Source organism: Mercenaria mercenaria, chromosome 9, assembly GCF_021730395.1.
Source record: "Mercenaria mercenaria strain notata chromosome 9, MADL_Memer_1, whole genome shotgun sequence".
In the NCBI taxonomy this organism is placed as follows: Eukaryota; Metazoa; Mollusca; class Bivalvia; order Venerida; family Veneridae; genus Mercenaria; species Mercenaria mercenaria.
Window position 1 is genome coordinate 33369455 of NC_069369.1, and position 21627 is coordinate 33391081.

The 21627-nt window shown below is 34.9% G+C and overlaps 3 protein-coding genes across 3 annotated transcripts in view; all 3 read left to right on the top strand.

Moving 5' to 3' along the window:
- The first annotated feature begins 767 nt into the window (after positions 1–767).
- LOC123546879 (uncharacterized) lies at positions 768–3787 on the top strand. The gene is made up of 2 exons (XM_045333505.2): positions 768–923; positions 1532–3787. The coding sequence occupies exon 2, from the start codon at positions 1558–1560 to the stop codon at positions 2788–2790; it is 1233 nt and encodes a 410-aa protein (XP_045189440.2). The 5' UTR covers positions 768–923; positions 1532–1557; the 3' UTR covers positions 2791–3787.
- A 4514-nt stretch (positions 3788–8301) lies between these two features.
- LOC123546092 (meiotic recombination protein REC8 homolog) overlaps positions 8302–21627 on the top strand; it is a 42213-nt gene continuing 28887 nt past the window's right edge. Inside the window, exons 1-2 of the mRNA XM_053550495.1 lie at positions 8302–8358; positions 14322–14413. Coding sequence (XP_053406470.1) covers positions 14358–14413 — 56 coding nt within the window. The 5' untranslated portion in view covers positions 8302–8358; positions 14322–14357. The remainder of the gene's footprint in view (positions 8359–14321; positions 14414–21627) is intronic.
- Positions 9603–11807, top strand: LOC123535758 (uncharacterized). The gene is made up of 3 exons (XM_045318508.2): positions 9603–10247; positions 10410–11119; positions 11287–11807. Exons 1-3 carry the CDS (start codon positions 9631–9633, stop codon positions 11562–11564), a joined length of 1605 nt encoding a protein of 534 aa, XP_045174443.2. The 5' UTR covers positions 9603–9630; the 3' UTR covers positions 11565–11807.

Consider the following 21627-nt stretch of genomic DNA (forward strand, 5'->3'; position numbering starts at 1 on the left):
GTATAAGCAATCTCGTATTTGTCTAAATTGGCCAGAAGTATAATTTTCTCATATTGGTGAATAAATTACATGAAAATTGAGCGCTGCCTATAGATCTAACTTATGTAGGGTCATCGGTCATAAACAGTAACTGAATTTAAATGTCTCAATGCAATGGAGCTCATTTCATTAACATAAATGAGCTAGTTTAATAAAAGAAGCAAGAGATCAAATTGAGCAATATTTTTACCAGAACTTATATACCCACTTCCCCGTCGTTTATTCGAATGTTATATCGGTACTATAATGTAGAGTTATAAATCATGCCGGTCATGCATGTGATGAAAAGGTCGTGCATTTATATATAGTGTCAAAATATGCCCTCAAATTCCAAATAATCCAAATAGTTTTAAAACTAAAAGTACTTTAGCATCTTAGTGTACATACACAGTATATATATTTCATTCATATCTATTACCGTTACAGGAATATTATAAATTGTTTGCACTGAAAATAAAGTTTTCTGTTCTCAATAATCTACATGTATAAGCTGAAAATGCAATTAAAATAGCCACTTTTTTCTTTAATTCGTTTGTAATTGCAAATTTTATACGTCACATGTTTTGCTTAAACATGCCTATAAATGAAACATACACAATTCGGATTGATCCAATTTTGTATTCAAAGATTGTCATTTAAATCTCTCACTATTTTTATCAAGCAATTATTGACAATCTAGCTTAAAGAATTCTATTGATGATTATATACAGCTTTAAGGTCGAAGATTGGTTTATTGTTAACACTCCGCTTATAGGTACGCCGCAAAATATTGGATATTGGAAAAATCTTGAAAGTTGTAATATATTTTGTAGATATGTTAATAAAGGTAGTACGCGAATAACTTTTATCATGGATTTGGATGTAACCGATTTCTAGAATTTGTGGTAAATATGTTTAATTGATCATTAATACATCTTATTTTAAATACCAGCCAGGACTTTAATAACAAATAAGTTTATTTTTTTACAAATATGTTTCTTTGGACATTTTGTAGAAATTATTTTACGTACTTTTAGAAATATTATGTAGCATCAAGACTATGGTGTATATTTAATGTTATATTTTCATTATAATGCTGTGTGTTTATATAGAAAGTCTTATTCAAAGTTCATTATCACAATCTTTACGTCATTTTGTAGTGAAGACATTTTTCGTTACAAAAAGAAATATTTATGGCTGTATTCTTTATAATAATTATAGCTGCTATTTTCTGTATAAAATTCAAACCTAAACATTTGCCAATAAACTGATAAACAAAGAATCTTCGGATTTTAGACTTTCATTTTATATGTAATTTCACAGGATAAAAGCCATTATAAGGATTTTCTTTAAAAAGATTGGAGTTCAGTGTATACAATATTAAACATTCAGTTAAAAATATTTGGAATGAAGAAAAAAGTAACAATCAAACAAAAACAACAGATAATGTAGTAGGTGGTTCATTTGTCATTTTTATCATCTGAGTAACTTAAAGGATTTTTTTCTATTTCAGAATAGTTTTTCCAAAAAGAAACTAAAATGGATATTATTCCAACGATGTTCCTTTGCTTGGCCACTGTGCTAGCTTTGGTCATGAACGTTTTCTTTATCGTGGTATTCATACGGCGAAAGCGACTTCGGACCCCTGCTACACTTCCGGTCAGCATGGTTTTAGTACACCTGGCATTTGTTGACCTAATTGCCACGATATTATGGACACTGTTCGCCGCGATTACCGCTGTAACTGACACGTGGATCATTTCAGATGTGAACAGTAGTTTGCACAAACCTTTCTGTGATCTGCAAGTATATATTATGACATTTTGCAACGTAATAACTGCACACACTCTCATGGCTTTGATGTTTGAACGATTTTTATGGATTTTTAAACCATCAAAGCGACAAGAAATCGTATTTGATTTAGTTGTGGTTTTGTTCCTTGTTGCACTCTATATTTTCAATGGCAGCATTTCGTCCTTTGTCTTATGGGGATTTGGACAGACCGATTTCTTTCCGGACCAGTATCAGTGTGCAGTGGCGTATGAGGAGTCCGCCTCTCACTTCCAATTTACACTTGCAATGCATTATTGGATACCCATTGCTGTGATTGTACCTCTATATGTAGCTATACTTATTCGAGTTCGAATCCTGCAAAAACGCCGCGGACCTGACGGTGTAATTGTTCTAGAAGAAAACTTAAAGGCTGTGGGTGATTCGTATTCCGACAGGCTGAAGGAGATGTACATGAAGTTTCGAGGGGCTGGAGCAAAATCTGTCAAACCAAAAGTCAAGAAAACCAAGAAGAAAACAAATGATGGTTTCGTGAGCGATGACGATGATTTCAATTCATCAGACGAGGAAAAGAGCAAAGCCGATGAAGCCGTAATGTCACGTGACTATATGGAAAAGCCTGAAAGAAAACGAGAGAGGAAGATGTACTTTTTGTCAAGACAAGATTTACGCGAAGCGCACATGTATGCCCTAATTTCGGCCGTGTATTTCGTTTTGTGGACACCATATATGACACGAAACATTTTGTATACTTACTACTACTATGACATCAATATAAGCTCGGAGATTGTCACGACAACTGTCATTTTAACACATTTTTGCTCTTGTGTCAAAGTGCCATTCTATCTGTTGTCTGACAGAATGAGAGGAGCGATGAAGAAGACCCTTTGCCGTGGCAAAGTAGATGATAACAAGAAAAGGAAGTTTGATGCCCCGCATCAAGAAGAAAATATGAAACGCGAAGAAACAACTGAACTTTAGCAATATGTATCAACGATATACAGTGATGAACTGATTGTACACATCTGCTGGTCAGATTGTGATTTTTATTAATACGGTTATTTATAATTTTGTTTAAAAGCTACTCGCCCACAGTTTGGGTGAAATTTTTGACACTGAAAAGTGATAAAATGGGTGGAAATAAAAGTTAGATATTGGTAAAAATGCAAGAAGAATGAAAGATTACTGCATTATTTCAAAAGCGTTGCAACGGTTTACTTCCTTTTGCACAAATTTTTTGGTTACTTATAAGAATAGTTTGCAAAACTCTTATGCCAATAAGTTTTTACCACTAGTCACTTTCAGAGAGCGCACTTTTTATAGATTTTTAAGTGAAATTATTTTTCACCTTAAATTTGTGCGTTAGTACCTTTAAACACAAATACTGTTAACGTTAACCTTAAAAATGTTAAATATCAATGCCTATAAAATGTACTAGTATGTTTGTCGTCTGCAAGGACAACGTTCTCTGTCTCATTTTATTCCTGTTTTTATTTACTCAGTCCTTTACTTCAACATTAGCGACTTCTATTAAGAAAACTGGTTTAATTAATAAACATTAGTGAGTCTGAACAGTGCAAACCACTGGAAATACGTATTTTTATAAAAAAATAAATATTCATGGTGTTTTGAAAGCCTATCTCTGTTATTACTATATATAGAATGATTTTCCATCCTCGCCCACATCATATGATTCTTGTCATAACAGTCTGGCACTAATAAAGGCATGAATATTATGTCTCCTTTTACTTAAAATTTTAAGTTAATTATAGGTTAAAATTTTGACGCACTACCACGCTTTCTCTACATTGAAACTTGAAATAGTCGTCATACATTGTCGCAGACGTTATACGACGCATGATACATAACTAGGACTCACATATTTCATGAACTGTGCCTCATGTTTACTTTGGATTGCATGACTTTCTCTTGATATTGGTTATTAATTAATGAACTTGATTAAAGAATTTAAGCAGTTGTTCTCCATCATTTCCCACATTACATTACTCTGTCAGAATATTCAATGAATAATGTCCCGTTGATACTTAGAAATTCTGGTTAATGTTTGTATGCATTTCGTTCTATCTCTGTTATAACTAAAGGGATTTTACTCAAAATGTCGTTTCATATAATCGTCCAAATCGGTAGTATTAATTAATCGCTCCATTGATTGCTCGAATTTCCTCAAATAGCCCTATTTTACAATTGAGCATCAAAATAGTCGGGCGCGCTGTCTCCCAAGACAGCTCTTGTAAAGATTATAAAATATAGGGAGGGGCTTCCGTGACCGAGCGGTTACGGTCTCTGACTTAGAATCACTTGACCCTCACCGATGTGGGTTCGAGCATCACTCGGGACGTTGAATTCTTCATGTGAGGACGCCATCTAATCGGCTCACGGCTTACGGAAGGTCAGTGGTTTTTTCCAAGGTGCCCGCCCGTGATGAAATAATTTTCCTCCACCATCAAATCTGGAAAGTCGCCATATGACCTATAATCGTGTCAGTGCGACGTAAATTTAAACAAAACAAATAAATAAATAAAAATATAGGGAGAGATTTAGCCAACAACAACATGCACATGTATTATGGCGATAACTTAAAACATTCTACCGGTTTTAACTCGTTAAACATTAATATATGCAAAAGTGATCTCAAGCTGCGTGAAATTACTTCCTCAAATTTCGATAAACAAGAGAATTGTTAATGGCTGTTAAAAGGGTACTATCAGAAGTCACTTTGTTTATTGATCCTTAAAAATGTTCTGAAAGCAGCTCTGTGAAAAAACAGTCTTCCTGCTTTCTCTGTTATTCATATAGTAAAATGATGACACGGGCTAATAACAGAAAAAATATGTATCGCTTTATAATTCAAATACATTTGTTTCCAACCATGATTTGTCCTATTATCAAAATTGGACCTTCCGAAAAAATCCTTAAACAAACTCATTTTGATGATATTAAAAGAAGGATAATACGCTTTAAGTAAAAATTAAATTAAATTAAATGTAAGCAACACTCTCGCTCGCGTTATGTTAATTACATATGAGCCGTGCCATGAGAAAACCAACATAGTGGGTTTGCGACCAGCATGGATCCAGACCAGCCTGCGCATCCGCGCAGTCTGGTCAGGCTCCATGCTGTTCGCTTTTAAAGCCTATTGGAATTGGAGAAACTGTTAGCGAACAGCATGGACTCTGACCAGACTGCGCGGATGCGCAGGCTGGTCTGGATGCATGCTGGTCGCAAACCCACTATGTTGGTTTTCTCATGGCACGGCTCATATCATGTTCATCACTGTGAGTACTTGTAATTCCATTAATTTTTATTAAAAGCAAGTTCGTTTTAAATCGTTGGAGACTCCGCGCTGACGTTGCATATCCCTATTAAATTTAAATAGCACACTCACAAAATCGTGCAAATAAAATATAGAGGATGTGTAAGTCTGGAATATCTTTCACGAGAAAACACCAGATGCATTATTGTCACAAGTGACATTGCCACGAGTGAAAATGTAAAATATGGCGATTATGAGTGAAATATGTTTTTATCTTACATGTAAGATAAAAAATATTTTAAGATTTTACTAACTTTACCCAATCTATAATTTCTTACCAATGAAGAATATATATTGGATATTTTGTAGCGTAACACAACACGAGTCTGAACGTTTTGGATGTTTATTTACACAGTAGAAAATTTCGTACATAACTTTCATAATTCATTTTGTAACTTCTTAAGTCTGATCTTAACAAGTGTCATATCTAAAACCTAACTTAATCTTAATATTTATGAGACCCATTTCCTAGGTCTCAGTACAGTCGGACTGTCCTAAGCCCTTCTGCCCGAGATATCTAACAATTTGACGTATAAAACGTGTGGGTTTGATATAAAAAACAATTACATAAATGCATCAACAATATATCAATTTGACAGGTGTGTAGCTGGTGTACTGTCTAACCTTATATAACAGTTTAAAACAAATAAAATAATCTTTGATTATTTTACACTCGTTACCCACCGAAAGAAAAAAAATGAATTGTAAATAAATTTTTTTCAGACTTGAAGTACTATCTCTCGCCTTACAATATGACATGTAGAATGATATCTAATATGATCAAGAACATTAGAATACTATCTGAAGGAATGGTATTAAAGAACAGTGTTAAAGAAAAAATCTTAAGTCATTTATGCAATTAATGTAAACAAGAACAAAGGAGAATAGGATTTTAAACTTAACAATTTTCACAATTCATAGAAATTCTTTTTTATTTTATATCGGCCTTTGTAGTGGCACTTCTCCTTTCTTCCTCCAAGACTTTTTCTTTAACCCGTGTTACATCCATATTTCACAAAACCAATAACTGTGAAATAAAGCAAAACACAGGTGAGCATCTTTTAAAATATACACTCAACACTTTGATGGTTATTTCCATTTTTTAACCTTATTTCCGTTTACAAGAACCATCAGTCGTTGGTTATCTACCATCCGCACTTTTGGTAAAATTTAACCAGAGCACAATTCATTGAAGTGACCGATTTTGAATTTTGTTGAATAATTCCGACAGCCCGGGCGCGTGGCTCTTGTGTCAATTTCACGATGATACGTGTTTTTCTAGTAGGACTTTCGTCAGTAATGCCAAAAATGCCCTGCACGTGCAAAATATGTTAAACTGGTCAAAACGCCTTTAATGCGGTTACTTTGGCGGCGAGTCGGTCAAAAATAAATCAATAATTAGCTGCAGTACCTATTTAAATGTCGGTATGTGATATTTCGTGTAAATAAATGCATTATTAGCAAAATAGTAATACAATAAAAACTGACCGATTAGGAATTTTGTTGAGTGTATGCTATATAAGAGTTAGGAAAAAGATAAAAAATCGTTTAGTAACATTGCTAAATTGCCTGTAATTATTGTCGCGTGTAAAGAAATTTATCATGATATTTAAATTTCACTTATTTTTACAAAGATTTTATTCAGCATATTTATCTTACTTTTGTATATTTTGATATTTGACTACAGATCTTAAATAAATAATAAAATCTATATGTAATGACCAAAATATATGAATAATGTATTGATAAGATAAGTAGAAAGGAAGACAAGTTAATTGTTTTCTAGTGTTCTGCAATTCTCCAGCTGGACCATTTTTTATGCTTCCAGAGGACTTCTTCACAAGTTTTATCTTAAAAAAGTCTTTAAAAAGACCAGTCACATAAATCACGACGGATTTGGATTAGATTAGATTAGATTTTATTGCTGCATAACAATATCACAATATCAAATTTACATCTAAAACATTACAATAAAATACTGACACTGGTCAAAAATTGCACTATCAAGCAAGTTAAGTTAAAATTATCACAATCAAATTATCACAGATACATCAATCCAGTCTATTACATTTTTCACTGATTTATACTAAGTTTTCAATGAATTGTTATGCAAAGGATAGCCCATAAAGTCATACAGTAAGACTTATTGCCAATGGGGTCCTTGTGCAAAAAATACAAAAAAAAAAAAAAAAAAAAAAAAAAATTAAGCAAAACTGATCAAAGGACAAGGTCAAGAATGGCGGCACACTAGGATTTAAACCTAGTGTCTGATGTATTTTTGTTTGTTTGTTTGTTTTCTTGTTATTTTATTTATTTATTTTTTTTTTAACTGAATCCAAATGCAGTTTATATAGAGGATAATTGTTGGTTTCGGTGTAATATCACGTTATAATTTCACCGAGTGGGCACCAAAAGTGATATTTTCACGAGTGGCACAGCCACGAGTGAAAATAACAACTTTTGGTGTTCACGAGTGAAATTACCGTGATATTACATCGATACCAACAATTTTTCTGTTTATTTTATGTCTAAAACTCTACTTTTGTTGTGTTTATTTCAATAAAATGTCGAAATTTGCGGGAAATTTTTTCAGGAAGCATCGCAAAGATGACGTCATTTTAACGACGTCATCGTCATATTGTTTCCGGCTTTCAGTACGCTCGGTAAACTTTTTGACGTTAATCCAGGTATCAGATTTGATAATTTTCACTGAGTGGCCAGTGAGTTTATCAGGATATAATTCACCGTTATATTTCGATAAACCACCGAAAAACATAAAATAAAAAGATATCATTTCTACAAAAAGAAACATTTCTAAAAACATTTCTATATAAGCTGGTTATCCGAGACGGTACATTAGAGGAGTGAAAAAGGTTACAAGTAGCTTCCTCGCTTGCCAAAGTCGCTCAGCATTGACCGTATAATAAGTAGATCCACTAAGGTCTGGTCAGCCGGTGGTGGTACAACGTGACTGGGCGAGGTATGCATACCATGTCACCTGTCTACGGCGTGATATTCCAATGGGGCAGAAGTTGGACATTGCGGTCAGTGCTACAAGTAGACACTGTCGTTTACAGGACTGAAAACTTGTTGAATCAGGAGTACACCCTTAGCGAAGGACGACAGCGATAAGGAAAATATTTGAATACCGAGAACCCGTCTAGCTTGTTGTTTGGCGGGGAAATATTAAATTTCAATTGACACATTTTCGAAAGGTATTTTTGCAGTACTTCTGTTTGGTGGCACCGCATTGCAGTTTGTCTGCCTGTTCTTTCATTCAACTTGTTCGCGTTTTATCTTAAAATACCAGGCTAGATTTCAGTCGAATTAACCTGGAGTCTTGATACTGATAAATGAAATTTATTTTTGTGTTTTTTTTTATGGAAGCGTGGGCAACATTCTATCGATAGAAAGTAAATGTGTTTCATTTGTTTGTATTACAAATTGTAGAATCTACTGGCTAGAAACAAATTTTCATCATTTAATTTTTCCTCCATCATCAAAAATTAGTCCAACAACTTTGATGCAATCATAGCTACTTCCTAGGAAATATTTAGCTAAAAATATTCAGCTCAGAGATGTTTATATGCTGTTATGGATCTCTGTTAAAATATTCAGCTCAGAGATGTTTATATGCTGTTATGGATCTCTGCGCTGAAACGAATCCCGTACTAAAACCTAACCAGGAATCGTGCCAGAAGTCTGTCACGCTATAATTTTATCAAATGAAATGCAATGAACTCGCCTTTTGTTTTTAAAATGTTTCTATCGTCGATCTCCATGTTTCCGAACCCCACCTGTTTTCGAACCGCTTATGTCCTCGCGATTTATTTTACTTCCGGCACGTGAATGATGTCATCGTCAATCTCAGGCAGGTGCTTTGTTTACATTTTGCACGCTGTAGCTGTCAAAATAAAATATGCGTCAGAAACAGGTATTTATATCTTTGTTGTTTTAAAAGTTAGTCAAAAGTGTTAGTTTTTACTATTTCTTTATTTATGTTGCCAAGAAAACCAAAATATTTCAGTATTTTACATAAAATCAGTTTATTTATGTATGGGGGAGGATGCTCTTCGTCTGCTTTTCAAAGTCACGTGACTGTCATGTGACCAGGTTATTTTTACATTGCTACAGTCCAGTTCAAAAAATGTAGTCCGCTTATATTTTTTTAATACATTTTCAAGATTAGATTTAGTAAAAGGTTAGTTTTCAGATTAAAAACTTATTGGTTCTTATTTATTTCAGGTTTGTCCTGTTAAGTCATCTGCTACATACCGCCTGTATTCTCCAACAGCACTGACAAATGCTTACCAAGCTGTCATGGACAAGGGCATGCCGGTGAAGACTGCAGCAAGGCAGTATGCTGTGCCACATAACACCTTGAGAGACAGAGTTAAGGGTAGAGTTGATCCAGAGACATTAAAGTCCGGACCCCACCATTGTTCAGTGTGGAAGAAGAAGCTGAGTTTGTAAAACATTTAACTGATATGGCTAAACTAGGGTATGGATATACAGTCCAAGAAATAGTTGACAAGGCTTCAAACTATGCAGTTCATTTAAAACATAGAAGCAGAGATAAACCATTAACAATTAGGTGGTTTGCTGGATTCAAAGACAGGTGGAACCTGAAAGTATTGAAACCACGTTCTCTGAGTAACTGCCGTGCTTTGTCTCTGAATGTAGAAGTTGTTGCAGAGTATTTCCAAAATCTGGAGACTGTCATGAAATGCAATGATCTGATGGACAAACCAGAGTGTATATATAACTTTGATGAGAAAGGAGTACAAACTGAGCATGCTCCGCCATACATTGTAACAGCTATGTCCAGAACAGAAGCAATCAACTCAACAAGGTCTTCTATAACTACAATACTTGGCTGTGGGAATGCTCTTGGCACACAAATCCCACCATTCTTTGTATTTAAAGGGCAAAGAATGAGGAAAGAACTCCTTGAGGGATCAACACCGGGCTCTAGTGGCACAGTTACTGATTCCGGTTGGTCAAACTCTGATGTGTTCCTTGAATATCTACAGGAACATTTCATCAAATATGTACAACGTGGAAACAAGGAACAGCCATTGCTACTTATTTTTGATGGACACAGGTAAATAAATATTTAATGTACCTTTTTTAATAATGGTTTGAATAAGTTAATTGGACTTCAAAGTAAATGGTGTACTTGTTGATTGTTAATAAGATTTTGAAATAACTTTTTTTTCATTTTTAATGCATTTTATGTAACAACCATTATTACTTTTTACTGCAGATCACACATCAACATGCCAGTTATTGAATGGGCACAACACAACAACATTTTGCTCTTTGTGTTACCAGCACACACAAGTCATGCACTGCAGCCACTTGATGTTGGCTGTTTTGGCCCGTTGCAAAAGATTTATAACTATGAGTGCCATAAATTTCTCAGAGAATGCCCAGAGACAAAAATCACTCGGTATAATGTTGCAGCGCTTGGGTCTTCATCTTATGTCAAGGGCTTGTCTAATTCAAACTTGAGGTCAGCATTTGAGAAGACGGGCATATACCCTTTCAACCCAAGTGCAATCAGCGATGACCAGTTTGCACCATCAAAGCCTTACTCAGATGAACTGAAACTCACTGAAACCCAAGAGAGTACTGCAAATTGCCAACATGGAAATGAAAACACATGTAGGGAATTCTTCAGAGCAGCAGAAGAGTTTGTGGAGAAAAAAAAGGTGACATATAACAGTAAAAAACACAATAAAGGTATAAGTGGTGTTGTAGCTGGAAAGGAAATAACAAATCATAACATTGTAAATGAAATAGCTGAAATTCAAAAGTCAAAGCCTAACAAGCAAAAGCAGAAAATGTCAAAGAGTCTGAGTGCATCTAGTTCAGAACCAAAGAAAAGGATGACAAGTAAAGTACCCTCTGTGTCTGAACATGTTGAAAGAAAGAAAAGAAAAATTGACTCTGCAGCTTCATCACAAAAACCAGGTATAAATTGTCAGCAATAAAATGTAATTTTTAACTTAATTAAAAATAAATACTAATAGAAAAAATATAAATGCTCAATAATTTAACTATTGAAATAGGTTTAAATAAGGGAATACTTTTATTTTCAAATATGATAGAAGTAAAATCTTGTTTAATCTTTTGACCAGGTCCATCTGGATGCCAGATTATTCCAGTTAGTGACAGTGAGTCTGACCTTTCAGCTGAAGAGGAGATGTCTGCAGATGACTTGTGCTGTGTATGCAAGCAATTCCAGCCAAAGGAAATGAAAAACTGTGTATCTCTTGTATTTGTCAAGTGGGCTAAATGTGATGTTGAAGACTGTCCACACTGGACCCACTTGAAATTCTGCTGTAACACTTCAGTTATCAGATTGAATGACACCTTTTACTGCCCTTGTCATAACAAGCCTAACACTGAAGAATAAACTCAAAACTGTTTCAAAAGTCATAATGCTTACAGTCAAGTAACATTTCACTGACAATATTGAATACCTATGTTGAACCTAACTGTAGTTTATGTTTTGTTATAAGCAATTTCATTGGTGGTTCGAAAACAGGTACTTGTTTATGACGCCATATTGGTTTCACATGGGTTTGGAAAATGCAATTTATTCTGCATGCTGTTATGCAGACTTTTTTTCTGGAGCAGGAATAAATGTGAGAATGAGTACTTTACATGTTTGTTAAACCTTATTATGTTGACAAAATATTTAAATGCAGATAAACCTGGCATATTTCTTAGAGGTCCGAAAACAGGTATTTCCACGGTAATTAATTTTTCTTTTGATCTGGTATAAAATAATCCATGCAACATAATTTGAACACAAGTTATACACACAAGTTTCAAATTGGTACCCCTGTCTGCAATATTGTGTCCGCCATTGCAGTTGTCGCCTGATCTGGGTACTCTTCATTTGAAAACCAATATTCGGTATAGAATTGTTATTTATTGACATTTTCTGAGAACTTAAACTTTCTAGGATATGTTTTAATGAATTTTTATCGAAATTGGTTATGTTTATGATTAAAATAAATGCATTAATAAGTGAAATTTTGAACTTGATTTTCAAAAATAACCACGTGCTCTGAACTGTTGCATGACGTCATCCGTTTCTCACGAGAGAAGTGTGCGAGATGTTGCGGTTTGATACTGGTTAGTTAACCAAATGGGGTTTCGCCATAACTTAATGGACGCGACCATCAGAGAATAAAAATAGCGTCAGTTAAGTCAGGAAGGTCTAATACGTATCAGTTGTTCCAGGTTAAGTTATGGTAGCCAGAACTAGGAAATATTGAGATAATTTTTTTCATATCATCAATATCGCCAGTCACAAATATTAAAAACAATGTGAATATCGAATTATTTTGACTAATAAAAAATATGACCTTATTAGTTTACATTTATCCAGCCTTTTCAGGGACTTGACTCCAGATTTTGGCAAAAAATGTTCTTTCTTTAAAACAGAAGTTCGGTTAATATTATGAACATTAAAACATGAGTTTCGTGTTTTTAAACTATCTTGAAAAGTGCGAAATCAAGAAAAAGGAAACATGTCAGAGTGCAGGCCTTTTTTTCATCAATTTGGGAATGCCACCGATGCCGTGGAATTGGGAAAATGCTCTCGGAAATTGTCTTAATTGGGACAATTTGCAAATAGCCAAAATCTACATAAATGTGTTTTTGTATGAAATATTAATGAATTGCATTTTAGTTATTGTTCAACAGTATTATAATTTACCTAAATATACATACAAATTAGCAAAACTATCTTAAAACAGCAAAAACCCTAAAAGGTACAATCATTTGGGAATTTTAAATTCAACTTCGGGAAAAAAACATACTTTTTTGCATTGGGATTACCTCCTTTAACCGGAGGTAGATTTATAGGGGGAAAAAAGCCCTGGAGTGGGGAATCTAATGCAGGCCTCTTCGGCAATAAAACCTATCATACTGTCTTCCCCAAAATATACACCGCAGAGGAACTTGTACTTAACGATTGTTAAATGTTAAGTTTAATTATCAAGGTAGTTTACCTCCAGTACCAATTGTAAATGCTTTTCAAATTTGAATGCATACATGTCAAGTTTCCCGGATCGTCCGGGAGTCTCGCGTATTTTTTGTCCATTTCCCGGACATACGGAAATCAATCATTTCTCCCGGAAATCCAAAATTCCAAGCTAATGGTTTTCTGTATCAAACTAAATCCCTAATAACACACTGTGCCTGACATAATTTATCACTCTACTGATAAATTGATAAGAGTTTAACAAGGTCACACACTGATGACATTCTGCAAACAGGTGTGTACTAATTATCGCTGATGGCATAATTGAGGAAACAACTAGAGACAGGTTTTAACATTCTTTTAACAGCTATGAATTTGTATTTTATTTTGATGAGTAAAAAGCATTTTTTTTTCAGTATAGATTTAAAACAGTGAAATAGATTTATTTCCAATCTATGTTAGCTTCTGGTCATATGCAAAAAATCTAAGAATGTGAAAAAAAACCTGCAGATTATTCACATAAAAGAAACTCGCCAGTATAAAATTTCATCGAAATTCCAATTCCTCTGCTCAAAGGATACTGTAATAATTAAATAAAGTTACTATAAATCTATGTTTTTTTTGTTTGTTGTTTTTTACATTGCAGAATTTCTAAAATTTTCATTTTGGCCAGTACCGGTAACTGTTAAAAGGGGTGCTTACAAAAAAGATACTGACTTAAATGGCAAACAGTGCAGATCATGAACAGACTGCATGGACAATTTACAATGGTCGCAAAGGCAGAATCAGTCGTATTCAACATGATAAAGGTTAAAATGTTTTAAAATGCAACTTAAGCACCTAAAAACATTGCCCAAATCAGATCTAATCTGTTACACAGGATTATATTCAAACAAAAATTTCCTAAAAAACGTTCGTCGAAAAAATCTGGATTTTCATCAAATATCCTGGATTTTCAACTGAAATATCCTGGAATATTGTCCACGGAACTTGACATGTATGTGAATGGAATAATTCCATAACAGACAACCTTAAGTTTCAAAGCCTTCTAAGAAGTACAGCAATAATTTCCTGATATCTAAAAAAAATTTCTTGTTTTTAGTTGTCGTATGATCTGGAGGTCATTGCCTTTAATAATCTGTAAAATACCTTTAAACTTTTTCTGTCATTTAGCAGGCTCCTAACAAAGATACCTCAGCTTGAAGAATCAAGATGTTTTACAGTCAAGATATTCTCCAGAAAAGAGGTGGAAAATTTGGAAAAATATGGTAATTATTTACGTCACAGTTTCATGGACATTTGCATAATAGCACACTGAAACAAAGAAAGGCACAGTGTTCCCAGAAACGGGTTTTTCGACCCCAGAATGGTACTTTGCACCTACAGTTTTTGAGACTCTTAGTGAGGGGGTGCAGAAGTGCAAGAAAAACTTTTCACCTGGGCCCCAACTTTAAATGCCAGTGGGAACATTGATTAGGCACTCGCTTCCATTAAACCGTTTTGACAGAAATGTATATGTACACAACTCCGAACATCTGTTATGTTTTTCTGTCAAAACTGGGTTTAACGTTTCAATTGTTTATATCTGTACCAAGTCTGATAGTCATGGCACAGCCGAGTTTGACCAGCCTAAGAAAAACTAATTCTTGCTTGTCACCATATTGAATATTGAAAGATTTAAACTTTAAAGCATTTTAATTCGCCTATATAAAATAGTTCGCAAGGGTTTTGTTTTTGCTCGGTATTTGGCAAATTCAGCCCCATTCCCCCCTCTGAAAAGTGTTTTTTCTTCCCTCCATTTTAAAAAAAATCTCCCCCCCTTGCCGGTGATTACATCAAGTGAAATTGATGTTCGATGCGGCGATGGGTTTTATTCAATACCGAGTACTGTCACATAGGTGCTTTCATTTTGTTCTCATAGTCAAGCTTCTCACCAATGGCTTCAAAATGCCGCACAATGTGAAGTCTTATCTGAAAAAGGATAGGCAAAAAATGGCTCAAGGGTCTAAGAAAATTGACATTCCGTTAAATCTGAGCCTTCTAACTGAAAGGTACTTCCCCATCTGCGCATTGCATAATCGTTTTTGACGCGACATCACGCCAAATCAAGAGAAATCGAACATAAATTTTCCGTTGACAACTTGTCAAATAACTACAACTTTTTCTTTTTTTTAACTCGTTTCTATCACACTGTCATTAATATTAATTAGTCAATTTCTTGAATTTTAAATAAATGGACTAGAATTGTCATGTCATTTCTGTGATAATCTATCAGGGTCTGCACTTTTTGTCATTTTTATACGCCCAAAGGGACATATTATATGTTATACCCCTGGTATCCGTCCGTCCGTTAGCAATTCCGTGTCCGCTCTGTAACTCTTGAACCCCTTGAGGGATTTCAAAGAAACTTGACACAAATGTTCACCACACCCAAGACGACGTGCAGAGTGCACGTTTTGGATGTCTCACTTTAAGGTCAAGGTCACACTTAGGGGTCAAAGGTCATATATGACTTTGCTTTGTGTATTTTGCTCTGCGTTGCAAGGTCAGACTTGGGGGTAAGGGTCATATATATATCAGTTTGTTTCGTGTCCACTCTGTTACTCTTGAACTGCTTGAAGGATTTCAAAGAAACATGGCACAAATGTTCACCACACCAAGACGACATGCAGAGCGCATGTTTCGGATGACTTGCTTCAAGGTCAAGGTCACAGGGGTCAAAGGTCATATATGACTTTGCTTTGTGTATATTGCTCTGCATTGCAATGCTCTTGTTTTTAATTGGCAGATCCCTTTTTTGTTCACTTACAATAAAATATTTTTGAATTACTTCTCTTTTATGTTACTATAAATAGCTTATTTTGAAACTTTTTTATTATTTGCCGTAGGGAAAAACCGAGACCACTTTTCTATGGTACAACGGGGACGGTATCTCCAATTTTTTAGGTGTATTTTAACATACTTGTACCTGGTAAGGATTTTTTTGTGGACTTAGAAGTTTTTGGAGTTTCTTCCCTTTGTTGATCCTGTCCTTTGGGCTTAAACAGTCAAGTTCTTTCAGTTTTGCTACCATCCTCTGATGTAAACTTTTGGGTGTAAATTGCCCCGCTTGGTGGAGCTGCAAAATAGTTCAATTTTGGAGGAAAAAAATACTGTATCAAATATTTGATGTTGGGATTAGCCAAATGGTTGTATATTCTCCACCAGTGGCTAAAGTAACCACACTATCCAAGATTCTATGTGGAATAAAACATTCCACAAAAAATTCCCTTTCAGCTCATTTGCGTCAAAATTTCCCCCCGTCTAAGGGCACTGACCCACTTCCCCCAGAAAAAACCCTGTTCGCAGTGATTGAATATTTTGCCAAACCTCTGAATTTTACCCCGTAGGTTTGTCGCCATGTGCAAGATGTTTACTCAGACTTGCAGTCGCAGTCATACTTTATACATATAGGTGACTCTGAGCCATCAGACTATCCATATATCCAGAGCTCCAGATAAGCTTTTGGTGGAATTAGGTATTTACCAATCACTTTTTGTCTGAATTGGGTACTGTAATCTGAATTGGGTAAAAAAAATATTATTACCCAGCCTTTTCAGAAGTAATTGGGTATTTGCTAAAACCAATTGGGTATTTCACCAATCTTGCACGAACAGTTGAGTATTTTTAGCTCGACTATACGAAGTATAAGGAGAGCTATCCTACTCGACCCGGCGTCGGCGTCTTTCCGCGTCCCCACCTTGGTTAAAGTTTTTTAACACTTTCTCCTTTTTCATCATATCTCTGTATTTACTTGATGGATTTGATTCAAACTTCAAATAGTTATTCATTATCATCACCCACATCATCTGATATAAGGGCCATAACTCTTGCACCAATATTTTTTTTATTTATCCCCCCTTTACACTTAGATTTTCATGTTAAAGTTTTGATGCACTTTCACTCTATCTCTGTTATTACCAAATGGATTTGATTCAAACTTAAAATAATTCTTCATCATCATCACCTACATCATATGACACAAGATACATAACTCTGGCACAAATTATTCATGAATTATTCCCCCTTTTTACTTAGAATTTCAGGTTAAAGTTTTGATGCACTTTCACTCCAACTCTGTTATTACATAATGGATTTGATTAAAACTTAAAATAATTCTTCAACATCATCACCCACATCATATGACACAAGGTGCATAACTCTGGCACAAATTTTTCATGAATTATTCCCCCTTTTTACTTAGAATTTCAGGTTAAAGTTTTGATGCACTTTCACTCCAACTCTGTTATTACGGAATGGATTTGATTCAAACTTAAAATAGTATTTCAATATCACCACCCACATCATATGACACAAGGGACATAACTCTGGCACAAATTTTTCATGAATTATTCCCCCTTTTACTTAGAATTTCAGGTTAAGGGTTTGATGCACTTTCACTCTGTTTCTGTTATTACTGAATGGATTTGATTCAAACTTTTAAAAAATAGTTGATCAACATCATCACAACATCATATGACACATGGTGCATAACTCTGGTACAATTTTTTTATGAATTATTCCCCCTTTTTACTTAGGATTTCAGGTTAAAGTTTTGATGCACTTTCACTCTATCTCTGTTATTACTGAATATATTTGATTCAAACTTAAAATAGTTGTTCAGCATCATCACCCACATCATATGACACAAGGTGCATAACTCTGGCACAAATTTTTCATGAATTATTCCCCCTTTTTACTTAGAATTTCAGGTTAAAGTTTTGATGCACTTTCACTCCAACTATGTTATTACCAAATGGATTTGATTAAAACTTAAAATAATTCTTCAGCATCATCACCCACATTATTTGACACAAGGTGCATAACTCTGGCACAAATTTTTCATGAATTATTCCCCCTTTTTACTTAGAATTTCAGGTTAAAGTTTTGATGCACTATCACTCTATCTCTGTTATTACGGAATGGATTTGATTCAAACTTAAAATAGTATTTCAACATCACCACCCACATCATATGACACAAGGGGCATAACTCTGGCACATTTTTTTACGAATTATTCCCCCTTTTACTTAGAATTTCAGGTTAAGGGTTTGATGCACTTTCACTCTGTTTCTGTTATTACTGAATGGATTTGATTCAAACTTTTAAAAAATAGTTGATCAACATCATCACAACATCATATGACACAAGGTGCATAACTCTGGCACAATTTTTTTTCATGAATTATTCCCCCTTTTTACTTAGAATTTCAGGTTAAAGTTTTGATGCACTTTCACTCTATCTCTGTTATTACTGAATGGATTTGATTCAAACTTAAATAGTTGTTCAGCATCATCACCCACATCATATGACACAAGGTGCATAACTCTGGCACAAATTTTTCATGAATTTTTGCCCCCTTTTATTTAGAATTTTAGGTTAATTTTGAAGCATTTTCACTATATCTCAGTTATTATGAAATGCATTTGATTCAAACTTTAAGTAGTTGTTCCACATCATCACCCACATCATATGACATAACATGCATAACTCACCAATATTTAATGAATTATGCCCCCTTTTTGCTTAGAATTATACTTATATAGTGTTTTGATATACTTTATCTTTACCTCTCTTATTACTTAATATTTTTGACATAGACTCGGGCTGTTGTGCAATATATCTTCATCCACCATTGGAGTCATTAAACACTCCAGTGACAGCTCCAGTTTCCTCAGATGTGCCCAGTTTAACTATCCAGCATTGAAATAGTCGAGCGCGCTGTCTCCTGTGATAGCTCTTGTTTTCTTGTAAGTTTAAATTGTACTGGATGAAACATGCTTACAGCATATATCATTAACCAATCATTTAATGTTTTCTGGGATATGTTATTCCATTGTGAGTTTGTGGGGTTTTTTTGGGTTTTTTTTTTTTGCAGTTTGCATGCAGTAGTAGATAAATTCATCCACAATATCCCGAACAATGTGTTCATTGCAATATGTGCTCTCCCGTCAGATGTCAGCCAATATCGGTGACACTATATCATCACCAACAGATAACTGTCTTTGTTGCACAACAAAATGCCTTTTTAGCTCGACTATTCATAGAATAGTGAGCTATTGCACTCGCCCATGCGTCGGCGTCGGCGTCGGCGTCTGCGTCCGCGTCCGCGTCCCGATTTTGGTTAAGGTTTTGTATGTAAGCTGGTATCTCAGTAACCACTTGTGGGAATGGATTGAAACTTCACACACTTATTGACTGTGACAAACTGACTTACATTGCACAGGTTCCATAACTCTATTTTGCTTTTTTACAAAATTATGCCCCTTTTTCGACTTAGAAATTTTTGGTTAAGGTTTTGTATGTAAGCTGGTAACTCAGTAACCACTTGTGGGAATGGATTGAAACTTCACACACTTATTCACTGTGATGACTGATCTACATTGCACAGGTATCCATAACTCTATTTGCTTTTTACAAAATTATGCCCTTTTTGGGTAGAATTTTTGGTTAAGGTTTGTATGTAAGCTGGTATCTCAGTAGTTACTGATGGGAATGGATTGAAACTTCCATACTTTTCACTATCATGATTTGACATGCACTAAGAAGTCCATAACTTACTCTCTTTTTTTTCAAAATTATGCCCTTTTCGACTTAGCAGTTTTGGTTAAATTTTTGTATGTAATCTGTATCTCAGTATCCACTAATTGGAATGGATTGAAACTTCACAACTTGTTCACTGTCATGATCTAACATGCACTGTGTAGGTCCCATAACTCTACTTGGCATTTTTACAAAATTAATGCCCTTTGACTTAGCACTTTTTGTTAAGTTTTTGTATGTAAGCTGTATCTCAGTATCCACAAATTGGAAAGGATTGAAACTTCACACCTTGTTCGCTGTCATGATATGACATGCAGTACAGAGGTTCAATACCTCACTTGCATTTACAAAATTATGCCCTTTTTCAACTGTATATTCAATGACAAGGCTGTGAAGTCGAGCGTTGCTGTCCTCCGACAGCTCTTGTTATTTGTTTGTTTTGCGCAAATGTTTATCTGCGACTCTTTAGTAGTAGAGCGGTGTAATTATTGTTACAAGCGTCAGTAGCACGATCAGCTGAATATACATAACATAATTAAACATGTGTAGCGTTAATAGTTCGTACTAGCTGTTCTAGAATACTAAATCGTATGCAAGTGATTTAATAAATGTGTTCCTCAGAAGCAACCTCGTGGGTCATCTGCGATGCTGTAATCGTGAACAGTTACCAAGGGTACATTTTACTACGTATAGCGGTATTCTACGGGATATTCTGCATTTGCGTCTTCAGAGAAACGCAAAAATTTTCAGCGATATTCATCCAGCAAAATTTAAAAGGCAAAATCTGCATTTTTTCATCAACGTTGTTTCACGATATGTACCGAGGTAATCCGAAGTTCACAATGGCATGGTCTAATTATTTGAAATTACCGCCGTCATCTAACAATTACCGATAATGGTATAATTAGGTGTGATGGTCAATCAAAGTCCTAACTGTTAATCACCCAGAAAACGTTTCTTCTTTATACTTATGTAACCGTTATGCCGATATACCGCAGTTTGAAGTTGTTGGACTTATATTTGTCCAATTCACGTGTTATTATATTCTACAATGTATTCTTTAAAAGAAAAGCTATTTAACAGCAGTTACCGGTAATTTAGTTTATTGTTTTCATCTGCTATCATTCTCACGACGTCGATCATGCGGGTAACTGCCTCCTCCTTGGTATCGAAAACGCAGAAATTTCACTTCCTTTTATGTGAAAACGCAGAAATTAAACACGCAGAAATTTCTTTCATAATTTTTGGGACCAAAACGCAGAATATTTTGACCGCAGAAATAACCCGCTATACGGTACACCGCATGCCGCGTACATGCCGCGAACTATTTCGACGAGTACACAGCATGTACGCAGGAGGTCACTAGTACACTTCAAGTACGCAGCACAGACTCTGAAAATTTAAGGAGTACACTGCATGTACGCAGGAGGGACTTGTACAAGAAAATAGTACACTGCATGTACACCGCAGATACTTCGAAATTTATAACACTTATATTTAGTTGCATTAAAGTTGTTTCCCCTTGATGCAGTTACGCCATTTTCTTCAGATGTTTACCAAATTACATGCTACAAAAATTGATTTATTTCATTGAAAAGTGGATGAAGAAAAGCATACTAATTTATTTGATAACATCAATCTACATTATTTTGGTAAGGGTAAATACTTATTGATGCATGTCACTTATCTTTTTTCTGTTTTTTTTTCTGTCCAAATGATCAGCATTTGCATAAGAAAGTTGGTGGGGTAAGGAATTTACATTATCACAGCAGTTTCCCACAAGAGTACACAGCATGTATGCAGCAGGAGTACACAGCATGTACGCCGCAGGACTCGGGCCAGGAGTACACAGAATGTACGCCGCAGGAGTACACAGCATGTACGCCGCAGGGGTAGTACA

What these genes read in the sequence shown, in the direction of transcription:
- LOC123546879 (XM_045333505.2), top strand. Translation starts at nt 1,558, where the DNA reads ATGGATATTATTCCAACGATGTTCCTTTGCTTGGCCACTGTGCTAGCT.
- LOC123535758 (XM_045318508.2), top strand. Translation starts at nt 9,631, where the DNA reads ATGGCTAAACTAGGGTATGGATATACAGTCCAAGAAATAGTTGACAAG. An exon ending in CTTATTTTTGATGGACACAG is followed by an intron (nt 10,248 to 10,409) that starts GTAAATAAATAT and finishes TTTTTACTGCAG; the next exon opens with ATCACACATCAACATGCCAG. An exon ending in AGCTTCATCACAAAAACCAG is followed by an intron (nt 11,120 to 11,286) that starts GTATAAATTGTC and finishes TCTTTTGACCAG; the next exon opens with GTCCATCTGGATGCCAGATT.